This window comes from Ceratocystis lukuohia, assembly GCF_044167205.1.
Source record: "Ceratocystis lukuohia strain C4212 chromosome Unknown Supercontig5_pilon, whole genome shotgun sequence".
NCBI classification, from domain to species: Eukaryota; Fungi; Ascomycota; class Sordariomycetes; order Microascales; family Ceratocystidaceae; genus Ceratocystis; species Ceratocystis lukuohia.
In genome coordinates this window covers 756,167-778,053 of record NW_027263524.1, presented here as the reverse complement: position 1 = coordinate 778,053, position 21,887 = coordinate 756,167, and the positions used below count along the sequence as shown (strand labels likewise).

The window sequence follows — 21,887 nt, the reverse complement described above, 5'->3', positions numbered from 1 at the left end:
CAAGAAAAAGAACGATAAAATAAGACGCCAAAGGTTCAAGGCCAAAGCCAGAAAACAGGACAGCCAGGGAGCTAGTCAGTCAGCCAAGCAAGCAAGCCTCTCCAAGAGAAGAGACCCTAAAAAGAGGCAAGAATGGATGAGCAGCTCTTCGAAAGAAGAGACACAAAATAGGGAATTATGAGAAGAAGTACTTGCTTTCACGCAGTCGACGCACGTCAAAGTCGCCCTTGGCTGGGATTTCCGGGAAGCTAAGTGGTAGCCAGACTGGTGTGGTGACCACAGCCTTGGTAGTCTTGGTCTTACGCGCCTTCAGCGGTAGTTTCTCGCCGCGGACCGTCATCTCGAAGGATGACATGTGAAACTTGGCCTTGATCTGCTCTTGGCGGCTCTGCTCCGAAATATACTCATCGGGATCAGCCTTGGCTTGGGCTTCAGCATCGGCCTCATCCCCTGTCAAGTTGGGTTCCTGTACTTCCATATCAGCTACATCTTCAGAGTCTCCCGAGTTGATGTTGCCCATAGCAAGCTCTTCTGCGCCATCTGGGCTGAGCAGGCCATCATCCTTGAGCTCTGCGACAATAGTTGCTGGCGTGACCATGGCCTTGCCCCGATTGACCTCCTTGGGGTCGCTTGAGGTCAGCAGCTGGCGTCTCAGCTCTTCCATCTGCAGCTCCTCCTTGAGCGTGGTCTTGGTCTTCTTGCGCCACGCAGTGATAGCACTGCCGGCCGCACTGGAAACATCAACCTTGGCTAGGTATAGTGCATCCTTGTAACGCGCGCGGAACTCGGCGGCTAGGCGGCCAATGACGTCTTCCTGATGAATGGAGATGAAGGCATCGCGCAGCACACTGCTCATGTCGTCAACATCACTGGCGTGTGTCCAGAAGGAGTCGTGGACAGCGGCAAACTCTAAGCCCTTCTCGTTGCAGCGCAACGCAGACAGAAGCATGTGACTGGCATCTAGGGAGTGGATAAAGTTGGGCGGGAAGGCCTGTAGCTGCTTACGGCGGTCGACAGGATCGTTGCGGTTGGGGTCGGTTAATATCATGTCCTGTAGACATGTGACCACGGCGCGGTTGGTGTTTTTGCGGTATGGCTGAGACACTGGCAAGCGAAGAGGTGTTGTCCATACCAAGGTCGAGTTGAACTGGGTGGTGATGTCGCTAGCAAACCGCTGGCCCTGAGCCTTCTTCTTGGCCTTGCTCGTCACAAGGGACGGGTCGCGGGCAATACTAGCCACCTGTTGAGCAGTCAGCGAGTTGCACACACGGCCGCCAACTTCGCCTAGCCATGACTGGATGTCGTGAGCACCACGGAACATAGTGCTCATGGCGCGGAAGATCTGTGTGGCAATGTACGAGCCTAGCACAATAGCCGGGAAGCCAGACTCTGCAGAGAGGTTCGGATAGTAGGCATCTAGTTGCTTGGCAACCTGCTTCTTGGCACCCTGGAACGTCACACCGTACACGTTTGTCATAACGGTCTGCTTGACGACCTTACGGGTGATCTTTCCCTGGACAGCCATGGCAAAGCAGTTGTTGACTTTGACATCCTTGGCAATCAGGTCGTTGACTAGGTTGGCCACAGCGGTGTACACATCGGCTGGACGCTCGCCTGGCTCCAGGTTGACCTGTCTAGCACCCCACTCGTCACCGCCGAGGGCGGCGTAATGCTGTAGGCCGTTACAGGTGCCGTCCTGGTGTACCGGCAGGTGCGAGACATACTGGGATGGATCGGGCGAGTCGAGAGCGGCTTTAAGCTCGAAGCAGGCTGCCAGTGTCTGCCAGGCGTCTTCAGACTTTAGCCACCATCTCTTGCCGGTCAGCGGATTAGTTGCTGAGTCGTAGATGTCCTGCAGATGCTCCATGGCAAAGGCCTCACGCTCATCTAGCGAAGCCTTATCGTAGCCGGCTACATTAGCCAAGTGAATCTTGAGCCAGCGCAGACCCTTTTCGCCAAGAGGACGGCCCTTGCCGAAGATCAAAAGGCCTCTGACATGGTCGGCGCCCATATGGTTTAGATAGGTGGGCAGTGGATAGGCGCGGCCACGGAAATCGATATTGTGTGGGAAGTAGAAGGTTTGGTTGCGATAGGCCCGAGCGATTTCGAGCTGAAAGTTGATGAAGCAACGGTTGGAGTGCAGACCAGATCTCTCGTTTTCGATAGCCTTGACAGCGCGAATCCAGGAACGGCGCTCCATGATGTCGGCATTTTCCTTTGGCTCTTCGGGTAGCGGGAGGTCGGGGTATAGAGGGGGAAGATCAGCAATAGCCTCGCCAGTGTTCCAGGCCTCTAGCAAGACGTCAAACACCTTGTTGTTGACTCTCCAGGCAGTTTGGCCGAGGATATCCAGGCCTCGGGACACCTGCTGCAGATCACCACGGCGATTAGCAGCTTGGGCCAGAAGCTTCTGGTCGGGATCAGAGCCCTTGACACGGATAAGAGTGGCTTTGTATTCGAGGTAGGCTCCCTTGTTGTATTTTTCCCACGGCTGTGGGGGAACCAGCATAGGCAAATGCTTAGCCAGAATGCTACCTTGCGGCTCAGACTTCATGATCTTGATAACTTCGTTGTTGGCAATGACCATGCCGACCTTTTTGCCTTTGCGGAGCTGGTTGGCATGAGTAAAGGCGGGTTGGACCTGTTTAATGGTCTTACCAGTATCGGGGTCAACACGCACAGCCGTAATCTTGGCGGTCTCAAAGAGACACGAAAGGAGGAAAGCACCGACTTTAACATGCATGACAGGGCTCCATTTCTTCTGAGGCTTCTTGCCTTGGATGATGGTGGGGATCTCACCGGGAACCTCCTCGGGCCCTACCTTGAGAGACCTGCTTCTAGATTTAATATCTTTAGATGTATCGTCATGCGTGGCATTGGCCTTGGCCTTTTTCTTAGTCCTTGCCTTGGCCACATTTTCTGTTGCCTCGGGCTCAGTTGGCTCGACTGCCTCGGTTGAGACAGTAGCATTTTCCCCTTCCTCGGACATGGTAACGGTACGCTCACGCTTGGAAGCCTTTTCCTCGAGCTTTTTCTGCCGCGCTTCGCGTTCTTTGTTTTGAGCATCAATGTCTTCCTCGGCAAGCTTGGAAACACTGTTGCACACACTAATGATAGTAGCACCACGGTCAACGCCCATGATGGAGATGGCATTGACTGTTCCAATAATCGTCGTAGCAGCCAGACGTGAGGGGTCTGCCTGGAGAAGTAGGGCGCTGTATATGCCACGGTCAAGGTCAACTTTGTCCTTCACTGTCTTTGATTCAATGGTCTTCATGTACTCCAGCTCTTTAACGAAGCGGGCCTCCAGCGCCTTGTGCCACTCGAACATATTGGACGACATGCTATGGTGGGAGATTGATGTGTTGAGGCCCATCTTGAGCAGGTTGCTGTGCTCCTCGCGCCAGCGATGCATAGCAGAAGAAATTGAATTTTTCTCAATACGACTCTGGATCTCGTGGCGCTGCTCCATAGGCAGCGTAGAAACGTCGAGATCCTCGGGGATATTATTGAAAAAGGTCAGTGTCTCCTTGAGGAACTTGAGACCCAGGCCCTTCTGTTCGGTTTCTAAGACTTGTGTGAACTGCGAGCTTTGGGAGTTAGAGTCCATTCCAAAGACCGAAGACTCGGAACTCTCTGCGGCCTCAGCAGAGGAGTCAGTGGCAGTCAAGGGCTCGGGTTCGACCAAGGATTCGGTTTCAGAGAAGTTGTAGCGAGGGAAGTTCTCGGTGATGAGGGCAAGGTCCTGGGCAGAAAGGATGTCATCCATAGCCAAAACCTGGAGGCCAATGTTCCCCGGGGCCATATCCATATAGCGAGTGATGAGTCGGTTTAAGCGGGGGCCCTTGGCAGAGAGAATGGAAGCCCGCAGCATATAAGCAATCGTCTCGGCGGTGTGGGGCAAGCCAGTGCTGCGGATGTAGACCTCATACCACTGATGCAGGGCCTCGGCGTTTTTGATGCTAGGATTTAGCCTAAGCTGGTCCAGGTTGGCCTTGAGAAACTGATTGTGCATATAGATGAGGTTTTCCGCAGGCATATCGCCAGTAGCACCAAGGCGTCTAAGCACGATAGCGGCGCGATCTAGCTTGTTTACTTGAAGGCAAGCCTCAAAGACAGCAAAGATGTCCTCGGCCTCGGTAGGCAGACTGTTGTTATCGCCGCGTTTTCTTGCAGGGAGAGGGACGTAGTGATCTTCGGGCCTAATGAGGTTGGTGATGTCGAACTCCGTGAGTTCTGTGAGTTTGGAGGATGAAGAAGAAGCGGCGGCGGCGGATGAGGTCGAGGATGCACCCATGATAGGTGAGGCAGCCAGAGGGTCGTAGATATTACCGCCATCCACGGCAGTGGCCAGAGACCGGGACTGGTGCGATCCAGAAATAGCATTGGCTAGTTGTTGGCGGCGCTGGGCGGCCTGGATAGCAGATAAGGCAGAGGTAGGAGCTGAGAGAGAAGAGGAGGACCGTCTGAAAAGACTGTCATTGTGGTTCATGTGACGTAACTGCCGGGCGTTTGCCCGCTGAAGAGCCGCGCGGTGAGCCGGCCGTAGAAGCATGATGGGATATGGATAGAAGAGCTATGCGAAAATAGGCCAGAGGACATGTATTTGGTAATGGGACCGATTCGATTCGGCGAGGCAGGAGAAAACAGACGCCAGGCAACGACAAAGCGGGCAGCAAATAGAAGTCAATCAGCGAATCTGCATGCAAATCGTGAAGCCCTCCTCCAAGCAAATAGACTGGGGCCAAGGAAAAGCACTAGAAATAGCGACGATAACGGTTTTCTATCTCGAAGAGACAATCGATTCGCTGTAAGCCACAAGCAGTACTAGCATCTGTCTCTATTCTACGGTTTCGGAACCGTTGAATTTCTATAGCGAAGAGGAGGAAAGGGAACAGTAAAAAGAGGCCAGAAAAGAAATTAGTGCTATAACGAACAGAGATCAGCGACAATACATGCAAAGGAAAATTCAGCGCTCCGCCGTTCCAAAACAGAGGAGCAGAAGGAGGAAAAAGAGGACCGTTCGCTTTGTTGATTTTTGCTTGTAAAAAGCTTTTTTTTTTTTATCACCAAAAAAATTCGATGGAAAAAAAAACCTTTGCTTAGTTTACAAGGTTTTAGCCTATGCCCCACTAATAACCCTGCGATAAGAGCCGATAAGTCGGCGATTAAAGTGATAAGACCTGTGAATCGATGCTTGTGCTTATCGCCACGTGACTGGGTTGACTGCAGCAAGGGTCTAAATGGGGTTGGTTGACGTCAAGCTTCGAATTTCTGAGCCTTCTGAAGGGACGGGACGTCGTATCCACGCCTCATATCCTCTTCCTCCTTTGCTTTCATTGTTTCTACGCGCAATGCTGTCTCGGTCCGCCGCTTCTGCCCTCAGAGCATCCCGTGCCCACACAGGCACTAGGCTTGCTACCACGGCCAGCAGCACTGTCTCTGTCTCTAGACTCTCCCTGCTTCCGCTGCCACTTCGACCTTTGTTGTCTTCGCTGCACAACATACCACACATCCGGGCCTACTCAGACTCAACAATTTCTCGGCCTGAGGCCGTAGATGGAGTGCAAATAGCCTCAAAAACTGCAGGAGAAGCAACAAGCACGTCTTCCAGCGCACCTAACGAAACCGCCGCAGCCGCTGAGACCGACACCCACGTCGTCGCAGATCCTTCTACAGAAGCCGCAATTGGTGATGAGCCCTCCGTCGAAAGTACCGCCGAAAACGAAACCGGGTCTATAAGGGACTCTTCGCCCCCTTTGGCCAACCCCACCAATCCCCCCCAAGAAACCGAAGCTGAGATTGAGCATGAGCTCATTACCGAGGACCAGGACCTTCAAAAACCCCACAACTATGACATGGCATGGTACATGGAAGTTGACCCGCCCATACAACCGCCGTCGGACATAGACGCCCCGCTACCCAGCCTGCCCGAGAACTCCCCATCCCTCCTAGACCCGCTAGTAAAATACGCCTACGAAGACATGGGCCTTGATGGCATGAATATCATGGACCTGCGCGAGCTCGATCCGCCTCCTGCTCTCGGGCCCAATCTCATCATGGTTTTTGGCACCGCCCGCAGTGAGCGGCATTTGCACGTTTCCTCAGCCCGCCTCGTGCGCTGGCTTCGCTATAACTACCATGTGGAAGCCTCAGCCGACGGACTGATTGGTGCGGGTGAGCTCCGAACGAAGCTGCGGCGTTTGCGGCGCAAGGAGAAGATCATGGGCTCCGGCAACGTGGTGCACCATGGTGGCGATGACGGGATCTCAACTGGCTGGATCTGCGTTAACCTAGGCACTATTGGCAACACCATCTCCGAGGAGCTGCACATCGACGGTGCAGGCAAGATGAGCGGCTTCGGTGGCTCGACTGATGGCACCACGATTGTTTTGCAGGTCATGACCGAAAGCCGCCGCGAAGAACTAGCGCTAGAACAGTTGTGGTCACGCAGTCTCGCGGGCAACTTCAAAATGCGCACGAAGCTCATGGAGCCATTGGAGGGAGACCGGGGCTCGAAGCCGGTAATGCCGAACAACTGGGACAAGAAGCTTCGCCGGAAGCGCAAGCGACAGCAGCAGAAGGGCTTTGTTGAGGAGGGAGATCCAAGCCAATAAGCAGCAACTGAGTGGTATAAATAATGCTATTGTGTTATAGTATAGTCATAGTGTACGATTAAGCGAGCACCGTGTTTTCCAACGCAACCAACCGTCGTGTCTTGTATTCCTTCTTGCTATTTACCGCTTCCGTGTCTACCTAAATCCGGTTGGTCTTTGTCATAATCTCGCGAAGAATCGGCCCAATCTGCTTCCGACCCGCCGTCACATTCCGCTGCGTCCAAGCGCGTCTGTATCCAGTCTCGTTGCCATCCAGCACACCACCGTTCCAGGTATCCAGCCCAATATTATCCCTGAAATCACTCTTGAACTTTTTGACCACGGCAATGCCGACTTCTGAGATGCCCCAAAGGACAAGTTCGCGGTTAAACTTGTCCTCTGCCATGATGGTGGTCATGACAGCAAGCAGGTCAACCTTCTTCTCTGCTGCCCAGTCCCCTACGGCCTTGACGAAGACGTCAGGTTTTCCAGCCTTGTTCACCAGATAGTCAAGACCGCGAGGCGACGCACACGTACCCAGCGAAATGCCGCCGTCGTGCCACTCCTTGTAGTCTTTGCGCAGTACATCGCGCAGGCTCATCTGCGACAGGTCTTCTTTCATTTTGCTAATCTCATCGTAGTAGCTCTTACGCACAAAGCCGTTGCCAAGCTTTGCCTCCAGCACCTTGGCCACACGCACGTCTCGTGGCGTAGTCTTGTCCACGACCGCCAAGTTTCCCGTATCAATCACTAGCGGTGCCATAGCCAGCCGGGCCAGCCCCGCGTCCCGCACGGTGTCCGGCTTCAAGCTGTCCCAGATTTCGCGGTAGCGTTCAACCACCAAGCTTGAGCAGCTGCCGCAAATCTCCAAGATGCGGGGCGCAATGCCGGGAGGGAGCTTGCCCTCATCGACGTGGTGGTCGATGCAGCCAGTCACGCGAGATTGGAAGGGGGTCAGCCTACCAGTCAGAGCATTGTGGTCGACCAGCACCCAGGCCGTCTCATCGGGGGTCAAAGAGCTAGGCAGGTCATCCAGGGTGATCAGATCAGACATGGATAGGTCAGCATGAGACAGCACAGTCGTGAGCTCTGGACGAAGAGCGAGATCGGCGCGAACAAGGTTTGCCAGCGGGATGTGGGGGACTTTGGGCGTAGCGGCAGTCTGGAAGTAGGCGTATAGAGTTGCGCAGCAAAGTGAGTCGAGATCTAGATAAGCGAGCGGGCAAAAGCGTAAAGCAGCATATATTAGTACGTTTTATTATATACCTTATTCAAAGCTAGTCTAACACGGTGAGCGCGCGGAACGTTATTACCTGCAGATTCATTGCCCACTACCAGGGTCAAAGGCCTGCTAGAGCTGGCTAGGGCTTGTTTGGCAGATGCAAGAAAAGATTTTAGTGAGACGGACATTGTGAACAAAGCGTAGAGAAGTGAGCGCAGAATAGTCTATCAACAACTGGTTGATTAATTATAGCGAACAGTGGTTTTTTTTTCTTTTTTTTCTTCAAGTTTTGGCCGTTCTGAAGAACATTCCAGTATGTCTGTGTAAGGGCTACACTGCCCCAGTCCAGCTCTATTCTACCTGATAATAACCGCCCGAAGGACACCGATACAGTGCTTTAAGCAACTGCTCTAAACGCAAGTGTAGAAAGAAAAAGAAAAAAAAAGATAGCAAAAAGTCTCAAAAGGGAAACTGCCGAACATATATGGCTATGGCTGCCTCCTTCCAACAGATAGAGGCAAAGAATGACAAGTGTATAAGTAGCACGGCGGCAAAGAGGGGTAGTAGTGTGAGCGAGAGGCCAAAGAATAATGGAAACAGGTGCTTAAAACCCCACTAGGACGCGACGCAACATAAGCAGGATGCTAACAATAATAGGAAATAAAGAAGACAGCTTGCCACCGCGCTAAAGCATGGCAAGGGGACCAGCATCCTCGGCTCTTATCTCTTCTAGAGAAAGAGACAAAGGACGGGAAAGACGGAAAGAACCCAATCCTCAACACTCTGCAATTACTGCGGATGGCTATTGCTTTGGCTAACAATACCTCCTTCCTCGGCTTGTCTGTGGCACCTTGAAGTCGGTCTGGTCTCTCTAGCCCAACTATTACCATGCTATCTTGCCATCTTCGCCTATGCTTCCCTCCCGATACCATTCGGTAGCCTGCAACGTGGTTTCTAGTGTTGCATCTCCTGCGTATCTTGCAGCTGCTCCCCATCTATATGTTAACTCGTAGTTGCCAAGCTCAAAAGGTAGCAGTACAGCCAGCAAGTAGGGAACGGCCTCATGATCATGAACTGAGCTCTGGGTCCTTTCCTAAAGAAAGAGCCATGCGAAAGTCCTCTTCTACCCCTCTCCCCGCTCCTAGTACAATTCGGGAATGCGCCAGGAATGCCTATAAGGCTTCAGGATCCTCCCGAGCTTTAACTGTTGGCCCTGCCCTCCCCTCTCCCCCTCCCCCCTCCCCCCTCCAATGTTTCTTTGTCTTTTCTTGGCTTGCTGCTCCTCTGCGACCTCACTGACATTTCTCCCCTCTTTCTTTCTACATCCCCTCATTCTTTGCATCTACTCTTTATACACACGTTACACACACTGTTGCTTCCCCTATTCCCTTCTTTCCTTGCCTCCCCCCTCCCCCGCCTACCCTACACCATGCCGCCATTCCGTCTCGCCATTCTCGAGGCCGACACGCCCATGCCAAAAACCGTGGCCCGCAGCGGACACTACTTTGGCGTGTTCTCCGAGCTCTTCACCTCTGCTACCGCTCCGGAGCCCCTGTCTTCGGTACTCTCTCTATCACGGTACAACGTCCATGACGACCCGTCACGGTACCCAGAGCTCGGAGAAGTAGATGGCGTGCTGATCACAGGATCAAAGTATAATGCCGGCGACGATGACCACTGGATTCTCACGTTGGTCGCTTTTGTCTCCAGGGCCATGGAGGCGGGTGTCAAGGTCATTGGCGTATGCTTTGGCCATCAAATCGTTGCCCGTGCACTGGACTCACCCGTAGTGAGGAATGAAAAGGGTTGGGAAGTTTCGGTAATAGAAACGGAGCTGACAGCCGAGGGCCAGCGCATCCTCCAGATGAACAAGATGGTAAGTTATTGTGTGTGGCCCAGCGCTGCCGCCCCACGGCACGGCCAGCACTGCTTGTATATATATATGAATGAATACTCCGAGTGTCCCGCTTCTGACTCACCCTGCTCTAGCGAATCTTCCAAATGCACCGTGACATCGTGCCCGAGCCGCCCCGGGGCTCTACACTACTAAGCCACACCAAGATTTGCGGCGTGCAGGGTCTCTACAAGGCGGGCAAATACATCACAGTCCAAGGCCACCCCGAGTTTACTCCGGCCCTGGTGACAGAGGTTGTAGAGGCACGCCACTCGCGTGGCATCTTTGATGACGACATGTACCAAGACGCTATGAAGAGAATTAACGATCCGCAGGATGGCGTGGCCATTGCAAAAGCCTTCATCCGGTTTCTGCGAAACGAGCAGTAGGCCTACACCGAGCAGTTACACGCATACGCCTGCGCCAAGAAACAAAGACAAGGCCTCATATATACTCGATCAGAATAGTAATGTACACATCTATGGGTAATGTCACGATGAGCCCTTCGCACTTCGCACACTCAGCCCAATTTAGATACAGTATCAGTTAGACAGCTAGCAACATATCAAGATACACAAGTAGAACAAGCAGCGTGGAAAATTATTGATTTAGATGAAGCCAAAACGTGCATCTTCCCTCAAAGCAAAACAACCAACGCCAGTAGCCAAATCCCCGTATCCCACCCCAAGCCAGCAAACCAGGATGCAATATGCCTGAAAGAGACCTAACGCCCCGGCCAAGAAGAGACATGTATCCCAGGAGCGAAAACCCAAGCAAGAAAAGAAAAGAAAGAGAAAAAAGCTCACGACAAGATAAGACCAGCCCATTTGGAGAAGGGGCTTCCACCCCAACAACTGAACATCACATTACTTCAGCCCCCCTCCTTTGCCCATGTCCCCATGACCCATGTCCAAAAACGACATGGCTGCAGCCTCTTGCTCGTCATCGTCACCCTCGTCATGCACATCCCACCAATTCCGCACCCCGCGCTCTCCCTTAGCTGGCTGTGTCTTTTGTGCCGCAATAGCCTCAGCTGCAGCCGCCTTCCGCTCATTTATTTCATAAACACGCCTTTGTCGCGCAACTTTGCTATCCAGCAACATCTCCTCCCGTGTTCGGCCGACCGTATACTGGCTGCCGTTGCGGGATCTGCTCCCCCACCACCAGTCCGTTCCCCGCTGAAGCTTCTCGCGCCACGGCTTCTCACGCGCCAGCAACATGCCGGAGTCAACGGTGCCCTGAATGCACAGGCTGACCATGCTGGCAATGACCAGGGCGTAGGGCGCAGATTCGGATCCAACGCCAGTCTCAGCTATGGAAGACGACGTGTGATACGAGTGTATCCGCATCATGCTGCAGGCAAAAGGGAAAACCCAAATTCCAATGTAGGCAATAGGGTAAATGAACATGAGACGCAGCTGGTGAAAAACTCGCGACCGAGTCCGTGCCATCTCGAGATCATTGCGGAGAGTAAAGGACGGGGTTTCGGCTGCAGCTGCTGTCGCCGCTGTCGACGACGAGCTGCAGGACCCACGGGCATTACGGAAAGCCGATGTAATGGCACTAGTGAATGAACTTCCGCGGGTTGGCCCGTCAAACGAGGGGTTTGCAGAGGGCAATGGCGAGATTCCGGGTCGGACCGGTCCAGTCCCTGGCAATCCGCTGTGATTTGGTTTTGGGGGAGCCTCTTGATCCTCATCACTAGGACTGGAAATGAGCAGTTCAGGTGCAACAGGCTCGGGGTCGGAGTACAGCCGCATTCGGTACGTGTTCTTCGAGGTTGAGCTATCATTATCCATGCTACCGCTAAAGTCTGGCATCTTCCAACGGATAGCCTGGCTGGAGCGCATTGGGGTGGTGTTTGGCGTGGATTGGGGGAGCAACGGGGTTGACGAGGTCTCTGTCGACTGTAGGTCCGATACAAGCGTAGCGTTGGAGTCATGGCGCGGATAGCTGCTGTCAGCAAACGAGCTACTGCGAGAGTGTGGAATTAGGCCATGGTAGGCAATTGGCGGGAGAGGCTGCAGGGCATCGAGCTGATAGACATCCAAGCGAGAGACTTGCGATAGCTGGGCGAGCTTGGCATGATTATGACTGTAGCTAGTTTTTTCGTAGTTTTGCATAACATCACGGACGTGGTTGTAGAGAAAGACATAGAGGACGACGATGGTAACAAAAGTAAAAAGGCGGGGAATCCAACTGAGGAACAGGCTCGGCCATATGGGGTGAGAAGCTATATAGCAGTATTCACCAGTGTTGACATAGCCAAGCGGCTTGTTAAGAAAGGCGAGGGAGGCCGATATCATGGGAAAGCAGACGAAGATTGCATAGGCATAAAAGCGGTACGGGTAGATCCCATTAGACGACCCACCGGTTGCTACGGGGTGCAGGATAGATAGAAAGGCATGCGCAGCGATGAGAAGCACCGCAATGTCAAAAGCCTCAAGCCCAAAGGACAGGCAGAAGCCACTAATCTGGCAGAGCAAGGAAGCTGAGGCTATAGGGCCCGATATCAGGCTTATCAGTGGGAATAAGAATAGCCACAGCGATTTGGTGAAGTCACTGATTATGAGCAGCAACACAAGACTGTGTAAGCAGGGCGGTTAGTGGCGGACGAAAGACCAGAAAGAACAGAGCAATGCTTCTAGGGCAACTTACTCATGTCTGAAGCTCCTCCTTGACGTCAGGAAAAGATACAAGGCTGTAGCGCTAACCGACAGGCTGATGGCAGAAAAAACAAGAGACACGATGTGAAGGCCCAGCGTCTCGCCATTGCTGATACGCGCAAGTGTGCCGTTGAGAGCGTTTGGGGTTTCTATGAATGACGATCCGTTGACGGCTGCCACGAATGAGCTCATCTTGCGAGTCAGAAGACTGTGAGAGTCGGCAATGGCGGCACAATTGGTGCAGAGGCTCTACTTCTACTGATCATAAGGCGATAATGGACATGGTGATTTTGGAGAGTGCAGGGGAACAGAGAACAAGAAACAGAAGAAGAAGGGAGGGAGGAGGGAGGGAGGGAGAAAGCGGAAGGGGGTAGTATGAAGAGAGGCACAACGGGATCTCAAGCTTTTGTAAAAGCAATATAGGCAAGCAACTTGAGAAAGACTCGAGACAAGAAGACACTCGAGGAGCAGCGAGATAGCGCAAGGGGTGACAGAAATCCAGGACGACAAGAGAGGCAGGCCTGCCTTTCCTTTAGTATGTCTGGCTGGGGCTCAAATGCATTTGGTAGCACGAATAAATATACTTTAACTCTCATTCATCCTCAAACAAATGTATGCCCAGCTTTTTGTGCAAGCCCCAGGTAAAATCATAATTTGGGGAAATTGAGGCAGGACGGTGATCAACAAAGCCAGTCAGATCAGGGCCTTCCCTGATTTAGCAGTGTTTGCTAAGTACGAGGGGAACAGGCCAAGGGGAAGGAGAGAGAGGACCAGGGCTAGACGAGGGACGAGAGACCTGCCATAGCACTTGTTAGCCCTGTGTGTATATGTTAAAGCGTATATGCAATTATAGGGTGGTGGGCAAGCATGTAAGCCAAGGAAAGACAAGACAGGGCAGGGAAGGACAGGGCAAGAAAAACACTTTGGGACGGAACTAAGGGATCCAAGTTAGCCAGGCAAGTCGTATAAGAGCAGCAGCCAAGTAACGACGACAGCAAGTCCCCGTACGTACAACTCAAGGAAAATGAATCCCTTGGCAATTGGCGCAAGCGACCAAGGGGCAGAGACTTGGCAGCTGTTTGTTTGTCGAAGCTGGGCTGGGCTGGACTGCGCTGAATTCACGAGTGAAACCCAGCCGGTACAGCCAGCACGGCTTGCTGCATAACTGCCCGCACGCAGGATGCATGCGGCTTCGACCTTAACACAGAGTTGCGCGTCATGTATATCCTGTGCTTATTCCCTCTCTCTTTTTCTTGTCGCTGTCTTGCGTCCTCGCTTTGTCCCTTTCCCTTCTTGCTCTCTCCCCTGAGATTAACCTCCGCCCTCCCTCCCCCTGCACCATGCACCTACCATATAGTAATGCCTGTCCCCCCCGGTTTGGACAGCCATTAACAGCTTTTTTGTTTCTTGAACAGGAGTCAGGGAACAAGGCTTTTTTTTTTGCTCTGTTTCTTGATCAGGTTTAGCCAGGAACCCAGCGGAGAATCCTTCGGAGCTAGACCTGACTACATCCGTCCAGGCTTGCTCTCCCCTTTCTTCTCCAGCCCCCTGCCCTATCCTCTTCTTCTCCTTCGCCCCCTGACCTAGCTACATTCTGCCGGTGCGCTGGGTCTCTTTGGCGTTGTGTTGACTTGTGGTATTTGAGTTTATCGAGAGAGGGGACGCTGTGCTGGCTAGGAGGTTGAAAGAAAGTAGGCAGATCAGTCGAGCATCAACATGTACACGGCGTATGTTGTACATACATCAAGTCTACAGCATGCCGATACCAGGGGGGAGAGGTAAACGGCTCTTAATTTCCCTATTCCCACTTGTTTGCTTTTGTTTGTCACAAACAGTTGCACTTCCGTCCGCCTCGCTGTTACCCATAGGTCCCATATAATCCCATGCTCCATAGGATCATCGGAGTGCTGGCCACGCCACCAGTCTTGGGGGCGATTTGAAATCACGGGCAAGATAGTAGGCTTCTTGCAATCCAGGGTCTGAGCCTGTCGGGCCTGTAGGGTGCCAAAACTTCCGAGCGAGCGTCTGCAATAGTCAGTTGCTGGAGAGTATTCCGGGGAATGGATCGATACAGTATCTCTACAAGACACGCAGGCCAACTGTCGGCTTGGACGAGTATGTGTTCAGGTCATATGACCACACGCACTCGAGGGCCATGTCGGACAGGATACATCGACGATCTGACTGTCTCTTCAAGGGCCCCGGAATTCCTGCGTAATTGACAGCCCAACACAGAAATCAGAGCCCAGGCGTAAAGTGAGTCGAATGTCATCTTTCGCACTTAACGTGGTCGGCGGCGGAAAAGAATATGCGAGCTGACGAACCTGTAGGTCAGCGCCAATCGCGTACCACCAATTATAGACACTCGGGCATTTGGATCTAGATGAATCCAACAGGCGACGTCGCATTCGATATTGTGTAAAGTAGGCAGTTTAGCTAGGTAATAGGCTGTGGGACAGAGGTTGGACGGACCGTGGTGACCATCACTGGCTGTTGGCTAAAGAGAGGATGTCGCTACCCGCGATTGCCATCTTGTTGCCTCCAATGCATTGATAGCTAATTTTCATTGGATTTTCTGTTTTCTTTTCTGCCTTGCGGCTGGCACTGCCGAGATGTAAAGTCTGTTGTCTTTGCAGTGCATGCAGTTGGATATGAGCAAAGCTTGTGTGTGTTGAGCTTTAGGGTTGCACCGACGATGAAACCCTAAGTCATCCAGGCGATCTCATCTCTCGAATCTGTGCTTATCGATAACATCTTGTCTCACCGCCAAATTTTGAGATGGCAGAAAAAAAGTTGGTCTGGATCCTGGTTTGATTTGAAGAGCAGCGAATTCCTCTACTCGGGCTACAAGCGCAACACTTCCACTAGTCAATATACACCTAATTTTATTGCTATTTACAGCCGGCCCAGGTAACTCATATCCGCCATCGCCATCATGGGCAAGAAAAGTCAAAAAACAGCCGGCGGCGACGCCCACATCCAGGACCCTCGATTTGCTAGCTTCGAGACCGATCCACGATTCCGCCTGCCATCCAAAAAGAATGCCAAAACCAAGCTCGACAAGCGCTTTTCGCGCATGCTGGAGGACGATGAGTTCATGACAACAGCCAAGGTCGACAGATATGGACGCAAGGTCTCTGTTGATAAAAAGAAAAAGGCTCTCGAGCGTTTGTACCAAAAGGACAGCGACGAAGAAGAAGAAGAAGAAGAAGAAGAAGACGAGGACAAGGATGAAGACGACGAGACAAGTGAAAAGGGCGATGGCACTGACGATGAGTCCGCCGTTGAAGAAGACAGCATTGTGCAACGTGAGCTCCGCGCTCTGACTGCCAAGTACGACCCTGCCCGAGATGGTGGCTTCTCTTCGTCGGACGAGGATTCCGAGGATGACGATATCAACGAAGAAGATGAGGCTGCTCTCAAGGGCTCCATGCAGCGTTTGGCTGATGAACAGGCCGAGGTTGAGGAGGGCGAAGTTACACGTCGTGTGGCAATCGTCAACCTGGACTGGGACTACGTCAAGGCGGCTGATCTGATGGCGCTGTTCACAAGCTTCTTGCCGGCAAAGAGCTCTGGCAAGGTCACCCGTGTGTCAGTGTACCCCAGCGAGTTTGGCAAAGAGCGTATGGCCCGGGAAGAGCTGGAAGGACCCCCTAAGGATATTTTCAAGGCTGCGCCCAAGGTTGACGACATTAACAACAAGAAGGAGGAGGTGGAGGAGCAGGAGGAGGAGGAGGAAGACAGCGACATGGAAGACGAAAGAATCAAACAAGAGCTTCTCAAAGAGGCTACAGACCAGGACTTTGATAGCGATGCTCTCCGCGGGTACCAGCTCGACCGCCTGCGCTACTTTTATGCCGTGATGGAATGCTCTGATGCCGAAACCGCCAAAGCTCTGTATGACCAGACCGACGGCACCGAGTACCTGTCGTCATCCAACTTCCTCGACTTGCGTTTCATCCCCGACGATGTGACATTTGATGACGAGCCTCGTGACGAAGTCACCAAAGTGCCCAAGGGCTACAAGCCTGTTGAGTTTGTTACCAACGCCCTCCAGAGCTCCAAGGTCAAGCTGACGTGGGATATGCACCCCGAAGAGGCCCAGCGCAAAGAGTCTATGCGGAAGGCTTTTAGCGGCAGCCGTGACGATATTGAGGAGAACGATCTCCGCGCCTACCTTGCCAGCGAAGGCTCCGATTCAGAGCCCGATGACGAGGAAGAAGCCAGTAATGCAGCTGTACCCGCAGCCTCAGACGAGCCTAAGCTTTCCAAAAAGGAGCTGGCACGGAGGAAGATGCGTGAGGCGCTTGGCCTTAGCGCTGAGCCTACATCCAAGAAGAGCGACGTCGGCCCTGTCGGCGACATGCAAATCACCTTCACGTCGGCTCTGACCGAAAAGGAGACAAAGAAGAAGGACCCTAACGAGGAAGAGACTACGCTGGAAAAGTATATGCGCAAGGAGCGCGAGCGGAAGGAAAAGAAGCGTGCGAGAAGCAAGACGAAGCGCGGCGACGGCGCTGATGAGGCGGAGGATCCTGCGGGCTCTGATGTTGAGATGGTCTTTGGTGACACCGAAGGTGCTGATCTAGGCTTTGACGACCCATTCTTCACAGCCGAAGATCCCTCTTCCCTAGGCCCCGATGGTGGCGCCCCCGCATCCAAGACGGCTCAACGCAAGGAGGAGCGCCTGAAGAAACGGGCTGAGCGCGAGCAAAAGGAGGCGGCACTGGCTGCCGAGAAGAAGAAGCTGGCTGCCGTGATGGCCGAGAACGAGGCCGAACGTGCCGGCCGAGCAGACCACCTTGACCACTTCGACATGGCGGATATCCGCAAGGCCGAGCGCGCCGAGGCTAAGGGCAAGAAGGGACGCAAGGCTAAACGTGGCAAGAAGGCCGGCGATGATGAGGAAAAGGCCCTGCAGACAGACTACAAAGTGCCAGTCGACGACACACGTTTCGGTGCTGTCTTTACGGAGCACGAGTTTGCCATCGACCCTTCCAACCCCAAGTTCTCGGGCACTGCTGCTATGAAGACCCTTCTGGAGGAAGGCCGCAAAAAGCGTAAGAACGCCGATACAGCGGAGGGCGAGAGACGGAAGAAGAAGAAGAGCGCTGAGGGGGCGGATACCGACGACATCAAGGGCCTCGTTGAGTCGGTGAAGCGCAAGGCCAAGAAGAACTAGCTGCGAGAGGGGGGCAAGGGTGGAAGAAGGAAAACTTTGCTTGGTGTACTTTGTGCGATGCTGGCTGCTAACTTGCCAGCTCAGCTCACATGGCGTTTTGGGTTGGGGCTTCTCTTTTGGTTCAGCATGTAGATATATACATAATACGAATGGATGTAACACAATCAATCATTCTCTAACCAGGATAAAGGCGCATAGGCTCGTTATTTTTTAACAGTAAATGTAAACGCATATATGGACACGAACGACAATAACATGTAACATTTGATAAAAAGACAAGGCAAGACAGAAAGAACGCCAGCCCAGAACTCCGGCTCCCCGTTTCCCACCGCTTCAAATATACAACACTAGCCCCAGGTACCGCCACCACCCGACCGGCCACCGCGCTTCTGCGCACTGAGACGCCAGTCGTCCTCGCCGGCAAACTTGTTGTATAGCGGCTGGATGCGCTCCGACTGCTTGCGTTTTGATAGCCGGTCCGTGGGAGCTACGCGGAACACTGTCGGCGCAGCTTCGACTAGCCATTTGGGCTCGATGGCAGTGGTGCAATGCATGTACTCCTTAGTAGTGAGAACAAGGGTGTGATAGATGACCCATTCGGCTTGCTTGCCAAAGAGCGCTGACGACGGGTGCAGGTACACAGGCGTGCTCTCCATCAGCGTCTTGTAGCCCTCCTGTGGATCTTTTCGGGCGGCATTGCGGAAAAAGCCGGAACACAAGGCCTGGCGCACCTTCTGTGTCTCACGGCCACAGGACACAATGGGGTGGCGATAGCGTTCCATGATCTTGGCGATCTGGTCACGTACGTCCTTAGCCCGCTTCATGCTACGCGCCTGAATAAAGTTTTCAAAGCACCACGGCGCAGAGTAGCCATTGCGCTTCCAGCTGTTGTACACATTGAGCAGCGTTAGATGATCGCCGTGTGGATCATGGAACTTGGCTTTCTTTTGATCGGCTTGAGTCTGCTTTTCCTTGGGTCGATAGAAGACATTGGGCAGGTTGAGCATGGCCACGATGCTCAAGATCTCATCTGAGCAGCCCTTATCGACAGCTGCAATGAGAACTTTGGCTAGAGAGGGCTCCATAGGAAAATCAGCCATCTTTCTCCCAAGTCGGGTGAGAAGACCCTCATCATCTAGGGCCGCAAGCGCATAGAGCTCGTCGAGGGCAGTCAGGAGCGTATTGATAGGGGGCGGGTCCATGAAATCGAAGTGGATTAGGTCGTTGATGCCCATAGCTTTGAGCATAAGAATTGTGTTGGACAAGTTCTGGCGCTGGATTTCGGGAATGGTCGTTGGCAGCATTTCCGTCTGATAGGCGGCCTCGGTATACAGGCGGAAACATTTGCCAGGGCCTGTTCTTCCAGCACGACCAGCACGCTGATTGGCTTGTGCCTGAGAAATGGGCGTGACCACCAGAGAGTCCATGCCTAGCTTGGGATCATAGGCGTTTTGCTTGACAAAACCAGGGTCGATGACGTAGAAAATCTCGTCAATGGTAATGGATGTCTCGGCAATGTTGGTGGCAATGACTACCTTGCGACTCCCAGGCGGTGCCGGCTCGAAAATTCGGCTCTGCATTTCGCTGGGGAGTGCTGAATATACAGGGAGAATAATGAGCTCAGGCACTTCGGGGCCTAAAGCCTTCATGCGCTCAAACAGGATCTCACAGGCCGTGTCAATCTCCTCTTGACCAGTCAAGAACAGCAAGATGTCGCCTTTGGGCTCTGAGAGATGGATCTGCATAACAGTGAGAAGAGCAGCCTCCATGTAGTCGCTTTCCGGCTCGCGAGAGTACAACACCTCGACAGGAAACGTGCGGCCGGGAATGGTAAAGATAGGACACTCGTTAAAGTACGACGAGAACTTGTCGGCATCTAGCGTAGCCGAGGTCACAATAATCTTGAGGTCAGGCCGTTTCTTGACAGCCTTTTTCAGCAATGCAAACAGCACATCAGTAGCAATTGTCCGTTCATGGGCTTCGTCCAGCATAATCACTGAGTAGCGCTTCAGCTCAGGATCAATGAGGATCTCTCGCTGGAGCATACCATCTGTCATGTACTTGATGCGGGTGGATGGGCCCGTGCAGTCTTCGAAACGGATCGTGTATCCGACCTCTTCGCCCAGGCGGCAGCCTACCTCCTCGGCTACACGTTTTGCAACTGACATGGCGGCCACACGACGAGGCTGCGTACATCCCACGATTCCAGCGTCTGCAAATCCAGCCTCAGCAAGGTACTGTGTTAACTGGGTGGTCTTTCCCGAGCCAGTTTCACCAACGACAATTAAGATCTGGTTCTCCTTGATGGCCGTGATGAGCTGTGACCGGAAATGGAATACTGGCAATGTCTCTCTTTGCTGTTTGATGCTCATATTCGTGCGCTTGCCTAGAGTCTCATTCTTGGGCTGCACGACCTTTCGCCACTCTGGCACCATGTCGGGTTTGGCCACTTGTGCAGCCACGGCCTTGAGTTCGCTGGCAAACTGGCGTTTGTTAGGATCTGCCATCGGGTCGTTCCATTGTGCTGTCAGGTCTGTTCGCGACTTTTCCGCTTGGTTGGCGGCTTCGGCTTCCTGCTGCCGGATTTCCTTGCGGTCGCGCACTAGAGACGAGCCGGTTACGGCGGCTCTGTTCATGGAGCCATCAGGCGCCTTGACAACGCGGATGGGTGATAGCTCGAGCGACTGTTTAGTCTGGCCAGCCAGGAACGGAGGCTCCTCTTCGCGAACTTCGATGTCCACATCCTCCTCTAGTGCCATGTCACCCTCACCACGCAGTGTCGAATTGTACTCCTCCTCCAAGTCGGGAAAATCGGATGCCTTGGCCACGCCTGATGCAATAAGCTGTCGGATTTCCCACCGCTCGGGTGACGTCATGCGCTTCTTATGGCGGGGTCCCTGGCCATTAGCGGCTGCAGGCATTGGGGGACCACCGGCATTTGCTGTGGGCATGCCTGCGCGGCCTCGCATGCCGCCAAGAGGCGCCATGTTGGCACCAGAGCCAAGGGCCACTGACGGATTCATATCATCGCCAGTGTATTGGTCCACGTCTTTCAGCGATAGTCCAAGTCGGCGGGGTGGCTCATAGCTGACTACCTTGACCTTGACTTGCTGGCCGATTTCAACCATGTCAGAGGGGTGATTTACACGCTGGCCACTGACTAACTGCGAGATGTGCACCATGCCATCAATCTTGCCGCGAACGCCACGCAGGTTGACGAAAACGCCAAAATCCTTAATGCCCGTGACCTGGCCGTCATAGACCTTGCCGACAATGGGTGTTTCGTCCAGATCCTGCCGTTGGTCTCTGTCGCGCGACCCTGATCGCGACCTAGATCGGTAATGTCTGCGTTTGCTCTTGCGATTCTGATCGTAGTCGTCCCGGTGTGTGGACCGAGACCGTGGCCGGTCGCGGTCTCTGTGTTGTCGCCTTGAATTGTCGCCGTGATCCCTGCTTCCATCTCTTGTACGGTCGTGCTTTCGGCTGTGTTCGTAGTCGTGATCCGGGCTTCGGGAGCGTTTCCGCGCTTTGCTAGAAGAGTCTGCTGTGTGAGAAGCCTTGGACTTGGAGCCTAAGCTCTCAAGCATAGCAAATGTATCGTCGATGGGATCGTTTTTCGCTGGCTCTGGGGCATCGGGTAGAGCAAGGCCACGAAAGACGTTGGCTTTTTCTTCTGTGGTCCGTTCGGCTTTGACAGGCGCATTGGAGTAGGACTCTGTTTTCACCGAGTTCTTGAGCTTGGGATGCATCGAGAGCACTAGTCGGTCAATACTCTCGATCAAGCTGGGCGGGAAATCAGCGCCCATGGAGGCGATTTTGTCCTTAAAGACCTTGAAGTCTTTGCTTTCAACTCGCTGCGCAATAATGAACTCGGCCAGAGTCTTGTCGTTGACTCCAACATGGTTGTTGAGTTCTGACTGAACTTTGGAGACCAGCGAAAGCAGCTCTAGCTGCAATAAGTCATCCATTGTGTAGATGTGAGCTAGAACAGTATTGGGGCCTTGGGTGGTGGTTGTGGGCAGAAGAGAGACTGGCGACTCGTGGCTGTCGCTGAATTTGCGAGATGCGCACGCAAGGCTGAGAAAAATTGAGAAGGCTGAGAGTAGTGTCGCGAAGGAGAAAAGAGGAAAAGAGCAACAGGGAAGTAAGTTGGTAACCACCAAAAACGGCTGCTTAGTCATCATCCGCAACCACAAACCAACCATCAACACCTCGCTGGTATCCTTTCGATTAGGGGAACATCAGACGGAACTCGGTCTTATATTTTAAAGCCAGTTGCAATTTCTTCACACAGGTTATTTTGGCTCTCCACACATCTGAAGCTTCA

At 53.1% G+C, this 21,887-nt stretch overlaps 7 protein-coding genes across 7 annotated transcripts; 3 read left to right on the top strand and 4 right to left on the bottom strand.

Moving 5' to 3' along the window:
- Positions 1 to 175: 175 nt before the first annotated feature.
- HOO65_050211 (DNA-directed RNA polymerase mitochondrial) lies at positions 176 to 4,555 on the bottom strand (the record flags this gene model as incomplete). Its single annotated transcript, XM_071000819.1, has 1 exon — positions 176 to 4,555. The coding sequence occupies one exon, from the start codon at positions 4,553 to 4,555 to the stop codon at positions 176 to 178; it is 4,380 nt and encodes a 1,459-aa protein (XP_070858270.1).
- Positions 4,556 to 5,243: 688 nt separating this feature from the next.
- HOO65_050210 (ATPase synthesis protein 25 mitochondrial) lies at positions 5,244 to 6,617 on the top strand (the record flags this gene model as incomplete). The annotated part of the gene is made up of 1 exon (XM_071000818.1): positions 5,244 to 6,617. One exon carries the CDS (start codon positions 5,244 to 5,246, stop codon positions 6,615 to 6,617), a length of 1,374 nt encoding a protein of 457 aa, XP_070858269.1.
- A 139-nt stretch (positions 6,618 to 6,756) lies between these two features.
- Positions 6,757 to 8,006, bottom strand: HOO65_050209 (putative exopolyphosphatase; the record flags this gene model as incomplete). Its single annotated transcript, XM_071003416.1, has 2 exons — positions 6,757 to 7,802; positions 7,910 to 8,006. 2 exons carry the CDS (start codon positions 8,004 to 8,006, stop codon positions 6,757 to 6,759), a joined length of 1,143 nt encoding a protein of 380 aa, XP_070858268.1.
- Positions 8,007 to 9,247: 1,241 nt separating this feature from the next.
- HOO65_050208 (putative glutamine amidotransferase-like proteinC13C5.04) lies at positions 9,248 to 10,101 on the top strand (the record flags this gene model as incomplete). The annotated part of the gene is made up of 2 exons (XM_071003498.1): positions 9,248 to 9,694; positions 9,808 to 10,101. The coding sequence occupies 2 exons, from the start codon at positions 9,248 to 9,250 to the stop codon at positions 10,099 to 10,101; spliced, it is 741 nt and encodes a 246-aa protein (XP_070858267.1).
- Positions 10,102 to 10,578: 477 nt separating this feature from the next.
- Positions 10,579 to 12,570, bottom strand: HOO65_050207 (G protein-coupled receptor GPR1; the record flags this gene model as incomplete). The annotated part of the gene is made up of 2 exons (XM_071003263.1): positions 10,579 to 12,181; positions 12,371 to 12,570. 2 exons carry the CDS (start codon positions 12,568 to 12,570, stop codon positions 10,579 to 10,581), a joined length of 1,803 nt encoding a protein of 600 aa, XP_070858266.1.
- A 2,743-nt stretch (positions 12,571 to 15,313) lies between these two features.
- On the top strand, positions 15,314 to 17,560 carry HOO65_050206 (Pre-rRNA-processing protein ESF1; the record flags this gene model as incomplete). The annotated part of the gene is made up of 1 exon (XM_071000817.1): positions 15,314 to 17,560. The coding sequence occupies one exon, from the start codon at positions 15,314 to 15,316 to the stop codon at positions 17,558 to 17,560; it is 2,247 nt and encodes a 748-aa protein (XP_070858265.1).
- Positions 17,561 to 17,907: 347 nt separating this feature from the next.
- On the bottom strand, positions 17,908 to 21,528 carry HOO65_050205 (Pre-mRNA-splicing factor ATP-dependent RNA helicase prp22; the record flags this gene model as incomplete). The annotated part of the gene is made up of 1 exon (XM_071000816.1): positions 17,908 to 21,528. The coding sequence occupies one exon, from the start codon at positions 21,526 to 21,528 to the stop codon at positions 17,908 to 17,910; it is 3,621 nt and encodes a 1,206-aa protein (XP_070858264.1).
- Between the last annotated feature and the right edge of the window lie 359 nt (positions 21,529 to 21,887).